We start from the raw sequence: 22,758 nt of genomic DNA, 5'->3' as shown, positions 1-22,758 counted from the left end.
TAGATAGATAAGCACACCAGTGAGTTAGCTCTGCAGCTAAGAGCTCTTACTGTTTGTCCAGAGAACTGGAGTTCAGTACCCAGTACAACTGTTCATCACTCTAGACTAGGAGGTCAGACAACAACTTCTGGCCTCCATGAGCATCCATATGCATGTGCACATGAACAGTCTCTTCAAAACAGAGAAAACGATAATGAGAAGTTACAGCTGAAAACCTGGGCAATGCAGTTAAACAAAAACAGGCAAGCTTAAATGTTCCTGTGTTAACAGAGGGTGTGTGCATTGTTCATATGTGTGTATATTGACACTGAGGCCAGAGGCTGACATCAACTGTCTCAGCTGATCTTAACCTCAGTGATTTCGAGACAAGTTTTCTCATTGAACCTGAACTGGCTGGCCAGAGAACACCAGAGATCTGCCTGTGTGGTCCCTCTCATCCACCACACCACACAAAGTGGGTACAGATTCATGCCACTGTATGTTTCTTTTACATGGATACTAGGGATCCCAACCTCAGATCCTCAACTGACAATCTCCCAAACTCCTCAATTCCTTTTATAAAAACAACTATGAAAAGATGAACACCACCATAAACAATAAAAAGTTAAATTTAGGGCTAGATATAGGTTTCAAGTCCAAGTAATGCCAACTATGCTAACTGAAAGGGCACTTCAGTGTCTAATTGCTAACAGGAAACAAACTGGAACCATCGGGTAACAATAACAAACTTTCATAATGTGTTTACCTGTTGCCTACCAATTACTCGAAACTGTCTACATAGCAGCCAGAGTTCTGAGCACTTACAAATGGACTTAGACCACAATAGAGAAAAGGAACCCTCAGGGGTAAAGGGGAACTGCCTCACGGGTAAGAGTGCTAGCTGCCCAGGCATGAGAACTTGATCCCCAGCATTCCTGTGAAAAGCTATGCATGGGTACATGGCACTGGGACCCTAAAGCTGGAGGGCAATGCACACTACAGGGGGCCAGCACCAAATTCACTAGGACCTGCTGGTTGTTGTCAATATTGGCAAAAACTATTGAGCCCTAGGTACAGTGAAGACTCTATCTTAAAGGATTAAGGTAGTGATCACTAGAAAAAGACATTATCAATTGGCTGCACACGCTGCATCTTTGCACACATAAAAAGGCACACGCAGAGGCTCACCACAGCTCCCTCCAAAAGAAGCCGATATTGCAGGGCTGTGGACTAGCTGGGACTTAGTGAACACACGGGCATCTGGATCCAGAAAACTCTTACCCCCATGCTTTACTAGAACTCGGCACTGTAAAGTGGAGAACTGAAGGCAACTGTCTTAGTTAGGGTTTTACTCCTGTGAACAGACACCATGACCAGGGTAAGTCTTATTAAAAAAAAAAAAAAAAAAAAAAAAACCAACAACATTTAATTGGGGACGGCTTACAGGTTCAGAGGTTCAGTTCATTACCATCAAGGTGGGAGTATGGCAGTAACCAGGCAGGCATGGCTCAGGCAGAACTGACAGTTCTACATCTTCATCCAAAGGCTGCTAGTGGATCACCCACAGTGACACACCTATTCCAACCAGGTCATACCTATTCCATCAAGGCCACACCTCCAGATGGTGCCACTCCCTGGTCCAAGAATATACAAACCATCACATTCCACTCCCTGGCCTTCATAGACTTGTTCAAAAACATGAGTCTTTGGGGGCCATACTTAAACATAGCATAATGCAAATGCATTTAGTCCAACTTTCAAAGTCCTCATAGTCTATAGCAGTCTCAACAATGCTAAAAGTCCAAAGTTCAAGGTCTCTTCTGAGATTCATCCAACTTAATTAACTGTAATCCCCAAAGCAAGTCAGGAAACCAGCTGGGCAAACTCCAAACACTGCATCTCCATGGCTGATGTTAAGGCAGTCTTCAGATCTCCACTCCTTTTTCATCTTTGTTGACTGCAACAAACTGCTTTCTCTGGGATGGTTCCACTCCCTGTTAGCAGATTTCCTCAGCATGTATCCCATGGCTCTGAGTCTCCAAGGCAATTTCAATGTTACAGCTTCTTGCTTCAGTGTCTGGGATTCTACTTGATCTTTTGGGCTCCTCCTAAGGGCTGGCATCACTTCTTCAGCTCTGCCCTCTGTAGCACTCTAAGCTCACTCCACTACGGCTGCTGTTCTTGGTGATCATTCCATGGTACTGACATCTCCAATACACTGGGGTGTTCCACTCCAACTAGGCTTTACCAATAGCCTCTCATAGGCTCTCTTCATGGTGCCAAGCCTCAAATCCTTTGCATGATCCCTTCAGTCCTGGGCCATCAACTACAGCTGAGGCTATACCTTCTCCAAAGGCCTTCCTTGACCTCTCACAGTGCCAAGCATCAGCTGTTCTTCATGACACCTTCATGCCTTCAAAACCAGTACCACCTGGGTGATTCTTACACATTACCAAGTCCAGCTGCAGCACAAGGTACAACCTTGGCTATCTCTGGAACAAAGCTTCTTTGTGCTCCCAGAAAACACTTCCCAGAAGATTTCACCTAAGTGATGCTGGTCTCTTCTTAATCACTGCTAATTTCTTAGCTCCAGCTAACCAGCATCAATTGTCCAAGTAGTTCCATTCTTAACTCTAGAGCCAGAGCCACATGGCTGAAGTTGCTGAGTTCTGCTGCTGGCAGGAATTAGAACATGTACTATTACATTGTCACTGGCTTTCTGTTTTCCAAATCCTTCACTGCCTAAGCTTAGCTATTCTGGATCTTGCTCTGTAGATTGGCTTTGAATGCACAGATCAGCATACCAGTCTCCTGGGATTAAAGGTGTGTACCACCATGCCTGGATCTAAATTTAGCTGGGTAGGATCTTGCCCCAAGATCCCACACCCTTAATCTGTTATCTCCTAGAACACAGGATTTTGCTCCATTTCACTTCCTGGTACCCCTTTAATCCTCAAACCATATATTTTATATTTTTTCATTTTTTCCTTTCTAAGCTTGCGATGCTTGTTCAACCTTCTCTTCATAAGACTTAACCAGAGAACAAAGTCTCTGCTGAGCTTTTTTGAAACTTCCTTTGTCATTGCGATTAATCTGAGTCTCTTCACCTTAGCCTCTGGCAGACTTTTCAGGCATGGGCAAAAAGTAGCCACATTCTTCACCAAAATACCACAAAAACAGTCTTTATGCCACATACTGAAATTCTCCTTTGAAATCTCTAGGGCCAGGTCAACATAGTTCAAATCACTCCCAGCAACAAAGTCTTCCATATTCCTACTAGGATGACCCATTAAGCCCCATTTAAAGCATTCCACTGTTTTCCAAATCCAAAGTCCCAAAATCCACATTCTTTCAAATAAAAGCATGCTCAGGCCTGTCATAGCAATTCCTGAGTCCCTGGTATCAACTTCTGTTTTAGTTAGGGTTTTACTGCTGTGAACAGACACCATGACCAAGGCAAGTCTTATAAAAAAAAAACAACATTTAATTGGGGCTGGCTTACAGGTTCAGAGGTTCAGTCTATTATCATCAAGGTGGGAGCATGGCAGTAACCAGGCAGGCATGGCGCAGGAGGAGCTGAGAGTTCTATGTCTTCCTCCAAAGGCTGCTAGTGGAAGACTGACTTCCAGGCAACTGGGGTGAGTGTCTTAAGCCCACACCCACAGTGACACATCTATTTCAACCAGGTCACACCTATTCCATCAAGGCCACACCTCCAGATGGTGCCACTCCCTGGTTCAAGAATATACAAACCATCACACCAACTAAATTCAGACAGAAGGAGGAGGAAAAAAATCAAGTGCAACCATTCATGCTGTGAAGCACGCAGTAATGCTTCAGGTCACACACTGACATACATTAATAAAAAAAGTCATAACAAAAAATGGATAATGTCTCCATTTTATAAAATTACAAGTGTATTTACAAAGTAAGTGAAGCCCAAATGATTAAGCTTGAAGTATTTCATCATCTTAAAATAAGGAGTGAATAATTTAATGAAACAAAGTGCAGAATGTCTTACAGACTGATAGGATAAGATTGGGATACAGAGTTGGAGAGTCAGGGTCACAGGACAGTAAGGAGATTCTCAGCTTTCCTCCGTTTTTTGACCAAGAAACAATACTTCAGATGTTACAAGAAATGCTCAAGTCAGAAATAATGCCTATTGTCCTCATAATAGGAAGCAAATTTTAAAATGTGTTTCTAGAATGGAGGGGAAAAAAGCTTAGGATGGTCTAAAAGGGAGAACTCCAAGAAAACCAGGGCAGACTGGGACTTCCAAAGTCCTTTAGGTCTAAAAGTTGCTCAACAGAGTTACAGTCAGATGGCAGAGAAATGCAAACAGAAGCACACCTAAGGCACAGTTTACAAAGGGTGAAACTGAGTCTCTATGGTTCATGACTTAGTAGCTTGTTCCCAGGAAGGTACTATCTAAACCAGCAGTTGTCATCCTGTGGGATGTGATCTTTTTAGGAGTCAAAGGAACCTTTCGCAGAGGTTGCATATCAGATATTTACATCAGAATTCATAACAGTAGCAAAATTACAATTATGAAGTTGCAACAAAATAATTTCATGGGGGTTACCACAATATGGGGAACTGTACTAAATGGTTGCAGCCCTAGGAAGGTTGACTGGGAACTAATGACAGGACCACTAAAAGGAAGAGCCTACAACTCTTAAGACCGAGGCTTCCTGCTGGCTTCCTATCTCGCCATAGGAGGAAGGTCCTCTTCTATGACCTTCTGGTCTCAAACCTCTTACAAAGCTTGAGGGTAAAAGCTCAGGATTTTTTACAATAGTAGAATAATAACAGGCTGATATGAAAGACTTTTCTGAAGTACTTAACATTTAGAGGTAATATATATTTGGGGATGAGTTTTACTGGACTCTGGGTTTTAAAAAGATCTACTTTATAAATATTCATTTCAATTCAGAAATTTTCCCCCCAAGATTGGTGCAATTTTTCTTAGATTACAAAAACTCAGAAATATACCTTGTTTCTCATGTTATTGAAGAGGAATGAACTATGTGTAGGATAAAAGAAGAACTGAATTTAAAATCCAGAAACTTCTACCTGGAAGTGACTTTGGAATCTATGCTATCTATGCAAAGGAGATAAACACTGCCCACAATACTGAAATCTCAGAACTTGAATGTACTGGTAAACCTATGAACATCTACTAACAAAAGAAAAGAAGGCTTATACATAATGAGCAAAATGACTCAGCCAAAAAAATGCCAGTAAGGGGAAGGGGGAGAATACAGGTATTTAATAATTCATTGCTGTTTCCCTATAGTAGATCAGCAAACAATATCACCCCATGCAGTGTACATAACATGCAACTGAGATAATCTGCATTTGGACCTGCACCCAGAACACAGACGTCCTACCTGGCCAAATCCATGCAGCTGTCAGTGAGGTTGGTAGAAGAGTTGAAGTACTCTCTGCTGGCAGCCAAAACCAAGTCAATACTTCTCTCATAGCTGACCCTGTACTGGGCTTTTCCTTTATGGAGCGCACCAGCTGGAAGATTATCCAAACAGGCGCTACACTGCATCATCTGCCCTGCAAGGTGGATGTTTTCCAGGCGACTGGAGCACAGAAGGCTCTCTGTAAATATCTGGGAAAAAGAAAGCCCAGAGTTACTGATAAAGAAGGGAGGCTCAGTTCAACAAAACAAGGACTCTGAAATTCAAAAGGAATAAATCGAAACTGTATCTACCCTAGAACTAGAGGTTGCATGACATCATGTGTGTATTAAGTAAGCATGCACTGCCTATGTTGAAGTAGCTGTTCTATGAATTTCACCTCCATAAGAGAAATGCACCTTAGATAGAACTTTCACTGGGTGAAGCAAATAAAACGTGCTATTTAAGGCATCACAGTAAAGATTTAAGTATGTAAAGTCCATCCATTTAAAACTAGAATTGAAGCTGGGTGTGATGGCGCACACCAGTAATCCCAGTACTTGAGAGATTCAGCCAGGATAACTGAGGCCCCGGCTAACCTGGATTACATATATTGCCTATAAATAAAGTAAATAAGCAATTAAGAAAATCCACTAGCCAACTGTTAGATGCACTGCCTGACTCTCAACTGGACCCATTCTGCTTAATATAGCATATTTTTGACTACCATCTCTGATACACATAATTCACAATTGCATAACAGCAAAGGAATTCATAGTCTCTATCCATGGGAAGCAGGAGTGAAATCCAGGTGTGTGTACAGTGGACAAGTATTGTCCTACTAAGATGCTCCCTTAGCCTCATCTGAATCCACTCAGGAATGAGTGAGACTATAAACACAAACTTACACAGAAACATTAAAACTATACAATGGAGCACCGAGGACTTTCCAACTCGGCTATTAAAGTGTATTTTAATAAAATTAAAAAACACTTGCAAGAATTCGTTATTCTCACATCACTGAGTCACTTAAAATTAATTCCTTAAGATTACTTGTGCCAAGGAAATACTAATGTGACCCCAAAGCTTACAATGCTGCTGTGATATTCATTCTCTCCTGCATTCATGGGAGGAGGAAGACCATGAGGAAACTGATGAGATGAGAGCAATGTCATGGAGAAGAGCTGCTTCCTGCTCCATGTGAAGAGCACCCAGATTCGGTAGGGTTGCCTCACCATTCACTCTCCTGGGAGTGGGTAACATCAGACAAGCCTTTATCGCAACCTCTGCTAAGAGAACTCACTTCATGTAATAAGAGGGTCTGGAAAATGCACGTTGTGACCCAAAGCACATTATGAATGGGCAGCCCTCCTCACTACTGTCTGGCAGGTGAAACTAGCACACAAGAGCACAAGCCAAATGAATGTTCAATGTTCATTCAAGAAAGTAATAAAGCATCAGGGCCAAGATTGAAAAATAACTGCATGTTAGTCACCGTGAACTGAACAGCCCTGCCAAAATGAACATACTGCACTTTATTCAACAGGCTGCATGTCAGTCTTTGTCCACCATGCTCGACGTTATGTCACTGTACTTTCAAATTATTTTCCAAGACAACAATATTTAATAGCCAAAATCAGACGTTACACTATATGCTAAAGGGTGATAGATATTAAGGCTTTAGTTTTGTCAAGTCTGTATTACTGTCTTCTAGAACTTTCTCAGAACTTATAAATACTTTCTAACACTTTCTTAACAGAGAGAGATTCAAGAACATAATAGTAAAATGCCTACCTAGAACCTCAAGGCCAAAATCAAAGGAACCCATCTGTACATAGCTGCATTTTTTTTTTTTTTTTTGTAGTTTTTCGAGACATGGTTTCTCTGTGTAGCCCTGGCTGTCCTGGAATTCACTCTGTAGACCAGGCTGGCCTCGAACTCAGAAATCTGCCTGCCTCTGCCTCCCAAATGCTGGGATTAAAGGCATGCGCCACCACTGCCTGGCTTACATAGCTGCATTTTAAAGAAAGGCTATAATGGAGGCAAGTTATATGAGGTACTGGCAGGTAGTCAGCCTAGCATGAAGATTTATCAGGAGTTTTCAAAGTAAGAGAAGAGACTCTATTCCAGGCAGAGGGAACAGTGTAAACACAGTCACAGGAAGGGTAGATATGGACCCTACTTGAGGGAGCTACTGAAACATGCACTGGGGAGTGACGAAGGAAAGAGTGACCTGGGAGGCTTGGGTACCTATAGAGTGATATGGAACAAGCAAAAGGTGTGTGCAGGAGACCATCATCTTTGTGAGTAAATGTAAAGCAGAAAATATGAACTTAGGAATCAAGGAGAGGCTGGCTACCATTCATCACAGTGAGGAAAGCAGCTGTTAATCACACTGCATACAGTACCTCTTATGGTCTCTCCATTGTAACAGAACACAACAATCAAAATGAAAAAAAAAAAAAACTATTTTATAGCATGAGTTACCTCATAGCAAGCACTGGAATCCAGGCACGTGTACACGTGCTGCTGCATGGTCAACATGTCCTGCAGCAGCATCCTCCAGTGAGACTCACCAACAGAAGGCTGCCTGGGAAAAGAAAGAAACAGAGCATGAAGCCCTCCAGGGACTAGCATCCTGCACATGCTGACCTGCAAATAATCCATAGGGCTAAATTTCATTTGAACATACAAGAAATGGTAAACAGAGTTCCTATGTTGAGGGGGAAAAAAAACAACAAAATGAAGTAGAAAAACAGAGACAGGCAAGAGTTTCAAATTCCATCTTCGTCACTGCACTCTGCATAGGTCTTTTGGTTGTTTACGCAGTTCTGTTTAGTTTGGGAATTTTTCTTTAGGACACTGTCCCATCATATGGCTCCACTGAACTGGCCTTGAATCCACATAGAACTCCAGTTATTCTTGATTCTCCTACCCTATACTCTAGCATGAAAGGATTATAGGCAGGAGCCACCAGACCTGGCTACTCAGGGTCTTTTGAAATTTCATATGAACATTAAGACACAGGAAGCAACCTTAACCCACTGGTAGATGAGTGTTGGCACAAAGGAAGAGCTCACCACGAGCACTGTGGCTAGAGGCTTAGCTTTAAAAGTCAGTGGCTCTCTACCTTCCTAACGCTGCAACCCTATAATACAGTTCTTCATGTTGTAGTGACCCCAACTATGAAGTAATTTTGTTGCTACATTATAACTGTAATTTTGCTACTATTATGACTCATAATGTAAATATCTGATATGCAGGATATCTGTGGGATAAGAAGCACAGGTTGAGAACCATTGCTTTACATGGAATTCAGGCAGCAAAGTTGACAAGCAACAAAGTGACCTTCAGGAGTTACCTTCTAGGTGGCAGCCCAAGGGCCAGCTGCAGGAGCCTCAGAGTACTTACTGCATTGCCATCAGCTTTAAGAAGAAACTTCAAGCTCCAAAACAGACAGTAATCTTTTACAACAATTGCTGGGACATAATTTTCAAGATTCCCTCAAAAGGAAGACCAGTAAGCATTCTCAAGAAAGACCAGAACATTCAGCTTCAATCCAGATAATGTTTGGTTTAGTTTGTCCAGACTGTTGAGTGGACTGTACTCATGCCCATTCCTGATCCCCTGGGCTTGACTGAATCTTGGATGGCACTACATAGCAGCTGCAGACAGCCAATGCCTCCTTTTTAGACACTAAGGCCTTAAGAGGCCACACTGGCTGAACATACAATGTACCACAGGAGAGCAATGCCATTACTGATCCCTAGAGCAAGCTTACTCCTTCTGTATGCACACTGCTATTGCCATACTTATCAGTTAATGCTCACTGGCCTAGAATTGACAAAATGAGGCCATACCTGGTTCCAACATCCCTTACCCCAGTATTCTACATTACACGATAATAAATGTGCATTAACCCCCAGATATTCTGCAAATAGAAGATGAATAAACATAAAGGTCAGTGTGGGGCTTCCAAGTCAACCTGCAGAGCCCTTCCTTACAGCCACATGGCCTGTGGATTAGGGAAGGTGAAGTGTGTTGTGGCTTCTATCCCGTAAGAGCCTCTTTCTCCACAGTGGCAGGTACAGTTGAACTCACTAGCCTCTCCCAACAGTCCACCCTTGTTCAACTGCTAAGTAAGATTCTAAAGACTGAGTCTGTGCAGGTCAGCTCTCGGACTGCTGAGACTGACGAGAGGACTGCAGAAGCAACACAGCTTCGGGGACAGACCCCCATTGCAGGCTCCAGACATCTGCATACTTTCCCCGCCAGAGGAGGGCTCTGACCCCCAGAGGACGCAAGGGAGCCATCTTGTCTCCTGGGTCCTCTGAGACCAGTCTGCACAGGTGAGAGTGCAGACTGCAGAAGTGACACAGCTTCTGGGACAGGCAGAGCGACTCAGCTTCTGGGGCAGACCCCGTTTTGGACTCCAGACATCCAGGCACCTTCCCTGCCAGAGCAGGTGAGGGAGCCATCTTGTCTCCCGGGTCCCTCAGAGACTAGCCTTCGCAGGTCAGCTTGTGGACTGTGAAGGGTGAGCAAGAAGACTGCAGAAGCTACACAACTTCTGACACAGACCCCAATTTCAGCCTTCCCCACAAGGGGAGAGGTGACCATGTGGGAGGGCTCTGACCTCCAGACCTGGTGAGGGAGCCATCTTGTGTCTGAGGTCCCTCAGAGACCAGTCTGTGCAGGTGAGCACATAGACTGCAGAGGCAACCCAGCTTCTGGGACAGGCCCTGTTTCAGGCCTTCATCTTCAGCCAGGAGGCAGGTCTGAACGCCAGATATCTGTGCACCTTCCCTGCAAGAGGAGAGCTTGCCTGAAGAGAGTACTCTGACCACTGAGACTCAGAAGAGCGCTGGACTCCCAGGACTGCTGACAGAGGCTAACAGAATCACAGGAGGAACAGGCTCCAGCCAGAGACAACTATAACAACTAACACCAGAGATAACCAGATGGCGAAAGGCAAACATAAGAATCTTACCAACAGAAACCAAGACCGCTCACCATCATCAAAACCCAGCACTCCCACGTCGCCCAGTCCAGGGCACCCCAACACACCTGAAAAGCTAGACCCGAATTCAAAAGCATATCTCATGATGATGGTAGAGGACATCAAGAAGGACTTTAATAACTCACTTAAAGAAATACAGGAGAACACTGCTAAACAGGTAGAAGTCCTTAAAGAATCACAGGAAAACACTGCTAAACATGTAGAAGTCCTTAAAGAGGAAACACAAAAATCCCTTAAAGAATTACAAGAAAACACAACCAAACAGGTGATGGAATTGAACAAAACCAACCAAGACCTAAAAAGGGAAGTAGAAACAATAAAGAAAACCCAAAGGGAGACAAGTCTGGAGATAAAAACCCTAGGAAAGGAATCAGGAACCATAGATGCAAGTATCAGCAACAGAATACAAGAGATGGAACAGAGAATCTCAGGTGCAGAAGATTACATAGAGAACATGGGCACAATAATCAAAGAAAATGCAAAATGTAAAAAGATCCTAAGTCAAAACATCCAGGAAATCCAGGACACAATGAGAAGACCAAACCTACGGATAATAGGAGTAGATGAGAATGAAGATTTTCAACTTAAAGGGCCAGCAAATATCTTCAACAAAATTATAGAAGAAAACTTCCCAAACCTAAAGAAAGACATGCCCATGAACATACAAGAAGCCTACAGAACTCCAAATAGACTGGACCAGAAAAGAAATTCCTCCCGACACATAAAAATCAGAACAACAAATGCACTACATGAAGATAGAATATTAAAAGCACTAAGGGAAAAAGGTAGAGTAAAATATAAAGGCAGGCCTATTAGAATTACACCAGATTTCTCACCAGAGACTATGTAATCCTGAAGATCCTGGACAGATGTTATAGAGACCCTAAGAAACACAAATGCCAGCCCAGGCTACTATACCTAGCCAAACTCTCAATTACCATACATGGAGAAACCAAAGTATTCCACGACAAAACCAAATTCACACAGTATCTTTCCACAAGTCCAGCCCTTCAAAGGATAATAATGGGAAAACACCAACAGAAGTATGGAAACTACACCCTAGAAAAAGCAAGAAAGTAATCCTTCATCAAAGTAAATGGTGAGAAGCTGGAAGCATTCCCAATAAAATCAGAGACTAGACAAGGCTGCCCACTTTCTCCATACCAATTCAACATTGTACTTGAAGTCCTAGTCAGAGCAATTCAACAACAAAAGGAGATCAAGGGGATACAAATTGGAAAGGAAGAAGTTAAAATATCACTTTTTGCAGATGATACGATAGTATATATGAGTGACCCTAAAAATTCCACCAGAGAACTCCTAAACCTGATAAACAGGTTCAATGAAATATCTGGATATAAAATTAACTCAAACAAGTCAATGGCCTTTCTCTACACAAAGGATAAACAGGCTGAGAAAGAAATTAGGGAAACAACACCCTTCTCAATAGTCACAAATAATATAAAATACGTTGGAATGACTCTAACTAAGGAAGTGAAAGATCTGTATGATAAGAAATTCAAGTCTCTAAAGAAAGAAATTAAAGATGATCTCAGAAGATGGAAAGATCTCCCATGCTCATGGATGGGCAGGATCAATATAGTAAAAATGGCTATCTTGCCAAAAGCAATCTACAGATTCAATGCAATCCCCATCAAAATTCCAACTCAATTCTTCAACAAATTGGAAAGGGCAATCTCCAAATTCATCTGGAATAACAAAAAACCTAGGATAGCAAAAACTCTTCTCTAGGATAAAAGAACCTCTGGTGGAATCACCACGCCTGACCTAAAGCTGTACGACAGAGCAATTGTGATAAAAACTGCATGGTACTGGTATAACGACAGACAAGTAGACCAATGGAACAAAATTGAAGACCCAGAGATGAACCCACACACCTATGGTCACTTGATCTTTGACCAGGAAGCTAAAACCATCCAGTGGAAAAAAGACAGCATTTTCAACAAAGGGTACTGGGACAATTGGTGGTTATCATGTAGAAGAATGCGAATTGATCCATTCCTATCTCCTTGTACTAAGGTCAATTCTAAGTGGATTAAGGAACTCCACATAAAACCAGAGACACTGAAACTCATAGAGGAGAAAGTGGGGAAAAGACTTGAAGATATGGGCACGGGGGGGGGGGGGGGAATTCCTGAATAGAACAGCAATGGCTTATGCTGTATGATCAAGAATTCACAAATGGGACCTCATAAAATTGCAAAGCTTCTGTAAGGCAAAACACACCAACAATAAGACAAAAACTCCACCAACAGATTGGGAAAAAGATAGGGGACTAATATCCAATATATACAAAGAACTTAAGAAGCTGGACTCCAGAAATTCAAATAACCCCATTAAAAATGGGGTACGGAGCTAAACAAAGAATTCTCAAATGAGGAATACCGAAGGGCTGAGAAGCACCTGAAAAAATTGTTCAACATCCTTAATCATCAGAGAAATGCAAATCAAAACAACCCTGAGATTCCATCTCACACCAGTCAGAATGGCTAAGATCAAAAATTCAGGTGACAGCAGATGCTGGTGAGAATGTGGAGAAAGAAGAACACTCCTCCATTGTTGGTGGGATTGCAAGCTTGTACAACCACTCTGGAAATCAGTCTGGCGGTTCCTCAAAAAATTGGACATAGTACTGCCAGAGGATCCCACAATACCTCTCCTGGGCATATATCCAGAAGATGTTCCAACTGGTAAGGACACATGTTCCACTATGTTCATAGCAGCCTTATTTATAATAGCCAGAAGCTGGAAAGAACCCAGATGCCCCTCAACAGAGGCATGGATACAGAAATGTGGTACATTTACACAATGGAGTACTACTCAGCTATTAAAAAGTATGAATTCATGAAATTCCTAGGCAAATGGATAGACCTGGAGGGCATCATCCTGAGTGAGGTAACTCAATCACAAAAGAACTCATATGATATGTACTCAATGATAAATGAATATTAGCCCAGAAACTTAGAATACCCAAGATATAAGATACAATTTGCGAAACACTTGAAGCTCGTGAAGAACTAAGACCAAGGTGTGGATACTTTGCCCCTTCTTGGAATTAGGAGCAAGGTACCCATGGAAGGAGCTACAGAGACAGAGTTTGGAGCTGAGACGAAAGGATGGACCATCTAGAGACTGCCATACCCGGGTTCCATCCCATAATCAGGCTCCAAACCCTGACACCATTGCATACACTAGCAAGATTTTGCTGAAAGGACCCTGATATAGCTGTCTCTTGTGAGACTATGCCGGGGCCTGGCAAATACAGAAGTGGATGCTCTCAGTCAGCTATTGGATGGATCATAGGGCCCCCAAAGGAGGAGCTGGAGGAAGTACCCAGGGATCTGGGGGGATCTGCAACCCTATAAGTGGAACAACAATATGAACTAACCAGTACCCCACCAGAGCTCGTGTCTCTAGCTGCATATGTATCAGAACATGGCCTGATCGGCCATCATTGAAAGAGAGGCCCATTGGTCGTGCAGACCTTATATACCTCAGTACCGGGGAACGCCAGGGCCAAGAGGTGGGGGGGGGGGTTGTGGGAGGGTTTGGGGGACTTTTGGAATAGCATTGGAAATGTAAATGAAATAAATACCTAATAATTAAAAAAGAAAAGAAAAGAAAGTAATCCTTCAAGAAATCTAAAAGAAGACAGCCACAAGAACAGAATCCCAACTTTAACAACAAAAATAACAGGAAGCAACAATTATTTTCTTTAATTTCTCTTAACATCAGTGGACTCAATTCCCCAGTAAAAAGACATACACTAATAATAGACTGTTTACACTAACAGGACCCAACATAGTCTTGCTTACAGGAAACCCACCTCAGAGAAAAGGACAGACACTACCTCAGAGTAAAAGGCTGGAAAACAAATTTCCAAGCAAATAGTCTAAAGAAACAAGCTGGAGTAGCCGTTCTAATATCGAATAAAATTGACTTTCAACCCAAAGTTATCAAAAAAGACAAGGAGGGGCACTTCATACTCATCAAAGGTAAAATCCTCCAAGAGGAACTCTCAATTCTGAATATCTGAAAATCAAGAAGAGAGAAGACCAACAAGTGGTTACTTCATTTTTCCTTAGAATTGGGAACAAAACACCCATGGAAGGAGTTACAGAGACAAAGTTTGGAGCGAAGACAAAAGGATGGACCATCCAGAGACTACCCAACTCGGGGATCCATCCCATAATCAGCCACCAAACGCAGACACCATTGCATATGCCAGAAAGATTTTGCTGAAAGGATCCTGATATAGCTATCTCCTGTGAGGCTATGCCAGTGTCTGGTAAACACAGAAGTGGATGCTCACAGTCATCTATAGGATGGAACACAGGGCCCCTAATGGAGAAGATAGAGAAAGTACCCAAGGAACTGAAGGGTTCTACAACCCTATAGGTGGAACAACAATATAAACTAACCAGTACCCCCAGAGCTCGTGTCTCTAGCTGCATATGTAGCAGAAGATGGCCTAGTTGGCCATCACTGGGAAGAGAGGCCCCTTGGTCTTGCAAACTTTATATGCCCCAGTACAAGGGAGTGCCAGGGCCAAGAAGTGGGAGTAGGTGGGTAGGGGAGCAGGGCGGGGAGAGGGTATAGAGACCTTTCGGAATAGCATTTGAAATATAAATAAAGAAAATATCAAATAAAAATAAAAGATTCAAAAGACTTCGGAAGGTTTTCCATTAATTCTCCCCACCCTACCCCAGGGAAGATAAATTCAACATAGATTTTCCTCTATTTTCTGACAGAGACCAAGACTGGCCCCATTTCCCATGCATTTTCTATCCCCTCTTGAATGGTTTATGCACTTTACCAACTCAGTTTACTCCCTGATCTTTACTAGTCAATTCTGCTAGCTTTTTCTACATCACCAGTAAGGGTTGTGAACAGGGATCCTCAAACCAAATGAGCCTTCTCACCTGTGGGAACACTCCCTGTCTTGCCTGATGAATGACCATTTCTACCTAGGCTTTTCTTCTTTACTACCAGCTCCACATTCTTAGACTTCTGGAGGGCTTCTTGAATGGAGATCTGTAATCTCTTCAAGCGTTGAGTGTCCTCTAGGTTTAATAAGTGCAAGCCAACACTTCCATTTTGTCCTCCCACTTTTTCCCCCCCGTTTCCTTTTGAAACAACAGGCTAGAGTGAAGGACTGTAGCTGCGTGTCCCCTGTAGTTTTGCCTTTATACATGAAAGTTCCTCTGTGTAGCCACTCTGGCCTCTAAAACAGTTACCTTCCAGTGACTACAACAACAAAGAGACTGACCTAACATTCCACACCAGATGGGGAGATTTCATATCTAATACCTGCTATAGATTATCTACCCTCAGACAGCATAGTTTCAGCTGTCTAAAACTGATAACAAGAAAATGCCACTGCTCTTCCCAAACTTATCTTTGGTTCTGTTGAATCCTGCAACCTCCATCCAATGTTGCGGAAACTCTCTCCATGGGGAGACATAAACACACTTCCCCCACAAACTAGCTTACTTTGGTGAATGCATAAATGTATTGGGATCAATTACAGGCACATAAGTGACCCAAAAGAAGCCATACCGTGGAAAAGTCTCACTTTCCTCCCGATTGCAAAATAATGGAAGTCAGACACTATCTATTAACCTTCCACAGTATGTATACTCTGGTATTCCCCAGATCAGGAATCCATATGTAATCAGGGCAGAATAATGCACAGCTGACTGGAAAGTATAGGAGGGAATGGTCCAATAATGCTCCTCTTCCCTCCTTTCTATAAGGGAACATCAACAGTCCAGAAGCAAAAAACCATAGCTGCTCTGAAGGAGTTGAAGGCTATCAAGCTCAGAGCACAGCATTCTACACTATACACAGAGGCAATTTATCAACCTGAGCAGTTCTGCAAGGCCAGTGAGGGCTTCACAATCCCATGATGAAAAGCCACATTATGGCTGTCTCCCAAGCTGCAGGGAAGGAGGGTTTGCTAGCAGTTTACTCACAGTTATGAGTTTGTGGTATGAAAGCAGCATGTTGCTGGATTAAACATGCTTTCCTCAAAGGCCAACTCACAGGATCGTGAGGAATGGGTACGATTGACTTGGGGCTCAATCACCTGCATGCAGTTCAGTGTTTTCATCTGACTTCCAGGCTCCCTTCTCTGTAACTTAAAGTCCAATATATAAAAGGCACACATGTTTCCTGATTAAGTATTTGAGAGATGTGAGTGAAAGTGTGGATTTTAGGTCTTAAAGACATTTTGTTTTATGTTATGTTATGTTATAAAGCAGTAGGAAGGGGAGCATGCTGTAGGTTTCTTTGCTTCTCTCTCTGCTCATCTTACTAGATAGAATGTACCTGAGCATGGAATCACAGTGTTTACCTCTAATTACAAAGTTCTGGACAATAACAGAACTCAACATTTGAAAATAGTAGATGTATTTTTGGGTTTGCCAAGTATAAAACAGTTTCTTTTACATGAATCTTGTATATATCAATATATAACCATTTAAAATCATCACTGTTACCAGGTGCTGTGGTATGCACCTATTATCCCAGCACTCAAGAGGCTGATGCAGGGGGATCATAATTCTAAGGCAGCCTGATCTACAAAGGGAGATGCTACGCCAACCACAACAATGCCCACCATTTCTATCTGTTATATGCTTAAATGAACAGGGTAGATGCTAAGCATATAGTAACTTAAAAACATTTTCCCTGAGCACTTCTGCTTTTGGAGGCTGGGATTCACTATGTTGCATGGCCTAGCCTCAAGGCCTGGGACTGAGCAGTTCTTCTGCCTCTGCCCTCAAGGAGCTGAGACAACAATTGCCCTGGTAATCATGCTAAAAATTTAATAAGTCCATGCCTCACTGTCCATGATAGTTTCTATTATTACATGAAATGGACAATTCTTTTTGTTTATGTGCCATGCAGTACACGAGGACACATACTTAAGAGACGCACATATGCAACACATTGCTGCTTCTATAAAATAACCTATATAGAATATACAGCATTTTCATCCTGCTCCTTGAACGTTTTTCATAGACTTCAAAAACTTGTGAGACTCCTTTCAGATTTGGCTTAAAGGCAGTGAAGTAGCAAAATGCTTGAAGTTACTGTCCACCTTATTAGCTCAACAAAATCAGACCCTGGCTTTGTCAGGCTGAACACAAGTCTCACAGCCCAGCTGTTCCTCTGGAAGCTATCAGCACTAGGACAGATGGTATAAATGTTCCCTCACACATGGCTGGCCATAAGTGGAGATCCTAATTAAAATAAATTATAACACATCATTTGCAATGGCCCTTTTCAGAATATATCCCATAAGTAAGAATCAGACGCAGGATTTTAAGAAACAAGAACTTAGCAAGCTAGTAAGATGCCTGAGTAACATCTATGGTATTGGTTACAAGTGTGTACTTGAGCTGGATTCCCCCAACCCAAGTATAGACATACGAAACTCAAGATGGTAACGATGCAGACTCAGGATGAACGTGAGGCTACGCCATCATTTATGATATAAATGAGCCTGTTTTAGAGGTGTTGAAGGCTTAGGAACATTCACGTATTACGACAGCTAGCAAGCTGACAATTTTGAAAATAAGAGCACGTTCTCTCAAATATTCACAGTGAGTAGCTCGCCATGGGTAGAAGCTCACACTGAGCACATGAGAAGCAAATGAGCTCAACAGCAGGAACAAGGCTTTCCAACTGTGGAGGCACAGGTCCTAGAGTTACACAGCACCACCCTGGGAACACTGACCCCTTTTTAAGTCAGTCAGTAATTATCAGGGCAATGGTGTGTAGATTCCTTCCCATTTAAATTACATTGGCAGTAATGTACAACCTACAAGAAAACCTAAGGCACATATGTTTGTTAATAAAACACTATACAAGAGATGGGGACAGTGAGTAGAGAAAGGCACAGAATGCTAGGACATCCCTGGCACAAAGAATCCCATTGTACTTGGCGTGTAAGCTGAGTACTATGACTCTTATTAGGATTGGAATTTCATTTCTTCTGCTTTCAGACTCAACTGTGTCTCTAATAATTCATCATTTAATCCTACTGCCAGAAAGTTTGTTCCCTGTTCCACCAGGATTAAGATTCCACTCAGTCTTCTTTACATTGTATCCCCTCCCACCAGGACAGATTCTGAAGGTAACTTCCTCATACACACAGAGGGAGCACATCCAAGCTCTGACTCTATCTCAGAATCACCTTGTTCTGAATATTTACCTTTACGTTAGCCTCTTCTATTACACTCTCCACCGACTGTCTCACTCAGTGCAAAGTCACAGGTCCTTCCCACTGAGGCTTTGCTGTGGGTCCACTCAAAAAAATGATTAGAATGGGCCAAACATTTGCCAGATTGCTTATGGGCCATTTGGATCTCATATAGTTGAAAATATCTTTGAAATCTTTTGGCAATGTTTTTACAAGGCAATCTATTTTCTCCCTCACATTTTATTGTATAGCGTGGACAGACCAAGAAGGTACAATATTTCTTGCTTTTATATGGGCTGATATTAAAGCATTAAACTAACACAAAATTGTCCAAATCTACAAGAACAAAATATTCATATTATAATGTGAATGGAAAATTCATATATTCATGATTAAGAAATGTGAATATTAATAAAATATTCAAAACTAATATGACTAAAACTTTATAAATAAATGCATAATTAAGAAATGTGACTACAAACTATGGGGGCACAGGAAATGCAATTATTAACTAATAAATTCAGTTTTGTTAGCTCTCTTTCAGCTAAATAAATTCCAAAGAAATACAGCAAAATTCATATCTCCATCAGAATAAATGTACTACTTTAATGATGACATAGAAAGGCCAAAAATTACTAAACACTTATACTCTACTAATACTCTAGATGGTAATTGTTAAAATTACCATCTTTTATTTACCTAGTCACTTGAAAACATGAGTATCTAAAACCTGGCAGAAGCTATGTTATGCAACAAGAATAAAAATAAAGTTACACAATCAACAATAAAATCAACAAAATGAATCCAGCAAGATTGGAAAACAAAAGATCAATATATGAAAGATTTATTGATCGGTTTGGGCAATGTATACCTGTAACCCTCGAATTCTGAAGGCAGAGCTTAAGATTTAAGAGAATCATGAGTTTGAGACCAGTCTATCTTTATATATTCACAAAAAAAAATTAAATATATTCATTTGAAAAAATAAGTACCTATAAAACCTGTGTTTGTAAAATTCACAACTCAAAAAGACTCTAATATCCACTAATAGATAAGTATATAGAGATTGTGCAATAAAATCTAACACATGGAATACTACTGAGCAAATGAAACAGTATAATCTCTTGAGTGATGGTACACATTGGGTAACCCACATAATAAATGATGCTAAGTAAAAGGAAAGGGTAGAAAAGTGACCAGTAGCAGCTCTGTGAGTGGATGAGGGCGGAACGAGGATGAAAGGGACTGTGAAGAGGCAACAGTGAAGAGGTTACTACCTACTATGATCATTATTCTGGATACCGCAGTGAGTATATGCATAGATCAAGTCTTATTAAATTATATACTTTATAACTACAGTATGTTATTAACCAATTATATTACTGACTGGTTGTCAAAAATGAAAACAAATAATGAAACAAACAAACATCCACGAGTGTCAGTCAGTCATGTCTGTCACTTACTTCCGCCCAGTGTGCCTGGTCAGTCGAACCATCAGGCCGCGTGCCTCTTCGGAGCTAGACTGGGTGTTCTTCACAAATGAAACTGGTTTCTCCAGTCCATGTGTTTTCAAAAGCTCGGACACACTATACATGAAAGAAGAAATGTTTAACATCGTTCAAACTATGAAACTAAATATCTTAAGAAGTTAAATTATCATTAGAGATGTGGTGGAAAAATAAAAGGTATTACATATACATAAGATCTAGTATTATATGTTACATTAATTCTTACCAAAAATAAAACTCATAATTATATATCAAAACAACATAGTTCTCGTTGGCTTTTTTTAGGCTATATCTAGAATAAATGATCTGTTCTTCAAAAGATGAAATCTCTAACTCAAAATTTTTCTGGCAAGCTGCCTCCACTCTAAAAGCATGGCCAGTAATAAGGCAAATGTGTGACTGTAGGACTAGGCTTCAAAGCTTGGCAGTATGCAAGCAATATGGTGCATGGAGCAGTCTGTTCCCCTAGTGCAACTTAAAATATTTTTACACCACCATCTCTAGTTTGAGTGAATAAAAAGACTAATGGTATCCAAATGATGCTTTTCTACATACACACTATTAATGAAATGACAGCATCAGTAATTATATATTAAAAGAACAGTTTATTATTTTTGCATCCTTCTTTCCTTCCTTCCTTTCCTTGTTTCTTTGTTTGTTTGTTCGTTTGTTAGTTTTTGGTACCAGGTCTCACATATGCCAGGCTGCCCATGATCTTGCAGCACACCTGAGGATGATTCTATGTCTATTCCTCCTACCTCCACCTCCTAGTGCTGGGATGATCAGAACAGGCCAACACCTGGACATTTTAGGAGAAAGATGGAGACATTTGACACTTTGTACATACTGTACAAGTACGCCACCAACTGAGGTACAGTCACAGCTCCTAATTTTTATTCAATTTCATAGTATAATACTTCAAATATTTTCATAGTGTACTATTTTCAGTTTTGTAGTATAATTTTATAATATGATACTTTAAAATTACAATATGTATATACACATAAAAATGAATGCTAGAAAATAATACTAAACTCCCTAAAGGGCACACTAAGAATATTTTAGTCTCAGAGAAAGACAGCTCAAACTCAACACTTCATTGTAAATTTAAGAATACCCCAACAAAAACACATTAAAGTTGCAACACGGCTTGATATTGTGTATTTCTTATGTGCCGAGAAAGTGTGAGGGGCTTTGGTTTCTTAATCTAATAGCACTTTCACAATCTCATGAAATAACTATTAAGAAAGCCATAGACTCAAAGGTAGGACAGCTAGTGAGTAGAAATGTTTGGACTTGAAAATAGGCTTATCTGGGTATGGCATCTCCTACTTATTACCCCAACATAGAAGGCTGAAGCAGAAGATCACTGTGAATTTAGAACTAGCCTGAGTTACATGGAAAAAATGTTTTTTAAAAATCATACATACATGCATACATACATACATACACGCATACATACATACATACATACATACATACATACATACAAAAAAGCAAAATAAGCACATACCTGCAAATAACACTGCAGGAATAAATAACAGGGGCAGGAAAATTATCTATGAGTTGAAATGCACCCTGGTCTACATTAGTGAGTTCTAGGTCCTAACAAAAACTACCCAGGGAAGAGAGGTACTGGGGTTGAGAACACAGCAGATGTGCATGTACACTCAGGCTTATCAGGTTCACATCCCAGCACTCTGCTACAATAAGACAGTACACATCATTGAGAAAATGTTCAAGAGAGTCAAGGGACTACACGTTCAAACTAGACGTGAATGACAGGCAGGCCATGAACACATGGCCCCACACACATCTTAGTAAGCATGGAACAAAAAGATGTCTTTTGTATTCACCTGAGAATTTTCTCCAGTTGGTCTACCATGTCATGAAGAGATGAGGTTACCTTTGTATTATGCCTAAAAATAAAAATAAAAATTAGGTTTAGAAGGGAGTTTTTAATAAAATATAAAACAATGGAAGAGAAAAGGGTATTTCTCTTATTCGTGATAATATTATATTGCCCTAGTAAAATCTGAGGCTTATTTCCTACATACCATCCAAAGACCTCCAGGATCCTCCACTATTTCCTTAAGATACTGCTAGCATAATATGACTATCTGGCCCATCTTTTGTCACACCCAAAAGCATATAGTAAAGTCACATATGCCTATTTCACTGAATCAATACAATGGATTAAGATTAAAATTAGCAAAATCCAATATTGGAAAATTAAGCACCAAACAGCTGTTTATTGTCTTAAAATCTTCATTTCAACTATGTTTATATATTACTTTATACTTGCAAATGAGGAGAGGACTATGTCCCTAAGGGCTCCTTTAAAGTGCAATGTGGTCTCTTTTAATAAGGTGCTTTTTCTACATGACTCTTACTTATCACAGGGAAAAGACCAGTTGCCCCATAGATGGTGTAACGTTCTGTGCATACCAGACTGCTTTCTCAAGATAGCACATCTGTCTCTCTATGTGCTGTTGTTGAACACTATCCTATGAGCATGCCATCTATCACCACTTTCATCTGGAAAAGCTGTGATGCATCAGAAGAGAACACTGAGACTGGGCCTGTTGACAGCCTCTCAAGGAAGGAAGGAGT

The 22,758-nt window shown here is 41.0% G+C and overlaps 1 protein-coding gene across 4 annotated transcripts in view; it reads right to left on the bottom strand.

The window, feature by feature from the left end:
* The window catches only part of Nbas (NBAS subunit of NRZ tethering complex), a 301,235-nt gene that overhangs the window by 169,035 nt on the left and 109,442 nt on the right, over window positions 1–22,758 (bottom strand). For all 4 annotated transcript variants that reach the window (XM_029484416.1, XM_021178925.2, XM_029484417.1 and 1 more), the window contains exons 27-30: window positions 22,002–22,064; window positions 20,101–20,223; window positions 7,878–7,980; window positions 5,373–5,602 (exon numbers count right to left, since the gene is read on the bottom strand). In XM_029484416.1, the coding sequence (XP_029340276.1) occupies window positions 5,373–5,602; window positions 7,878–7,980; window positions 20,101–20,223; window positions 22,002–22,064 (519 nt within the window). The remainder of the gene's footprint in view (window positions 1–5,372; window positions 5,603–7,877; window positions 7,981–20,100; window positions 20,224–22,001; window positions 22,065–22,758) is intronic.

Source organism: Mus caroli, unplaced genomic scaffold (genome assembly GCF_978045245.1).
Source record: "Mus caroli unplaced genomic scaffold, Mus_caroli_1 scaffold_14, whole genome shotgun sequence".
Lineage (NCBI taxonomy): Eukaryota > Metazoa > Chordata > Mammalia > Rodentia > Muridae > Mus > Mus caroli.
The sequence above is the reverse complement of the archived record's forward strand: the minus strand, read 5'-3'. Positions and strand labels throughout refer to the sequence as shown.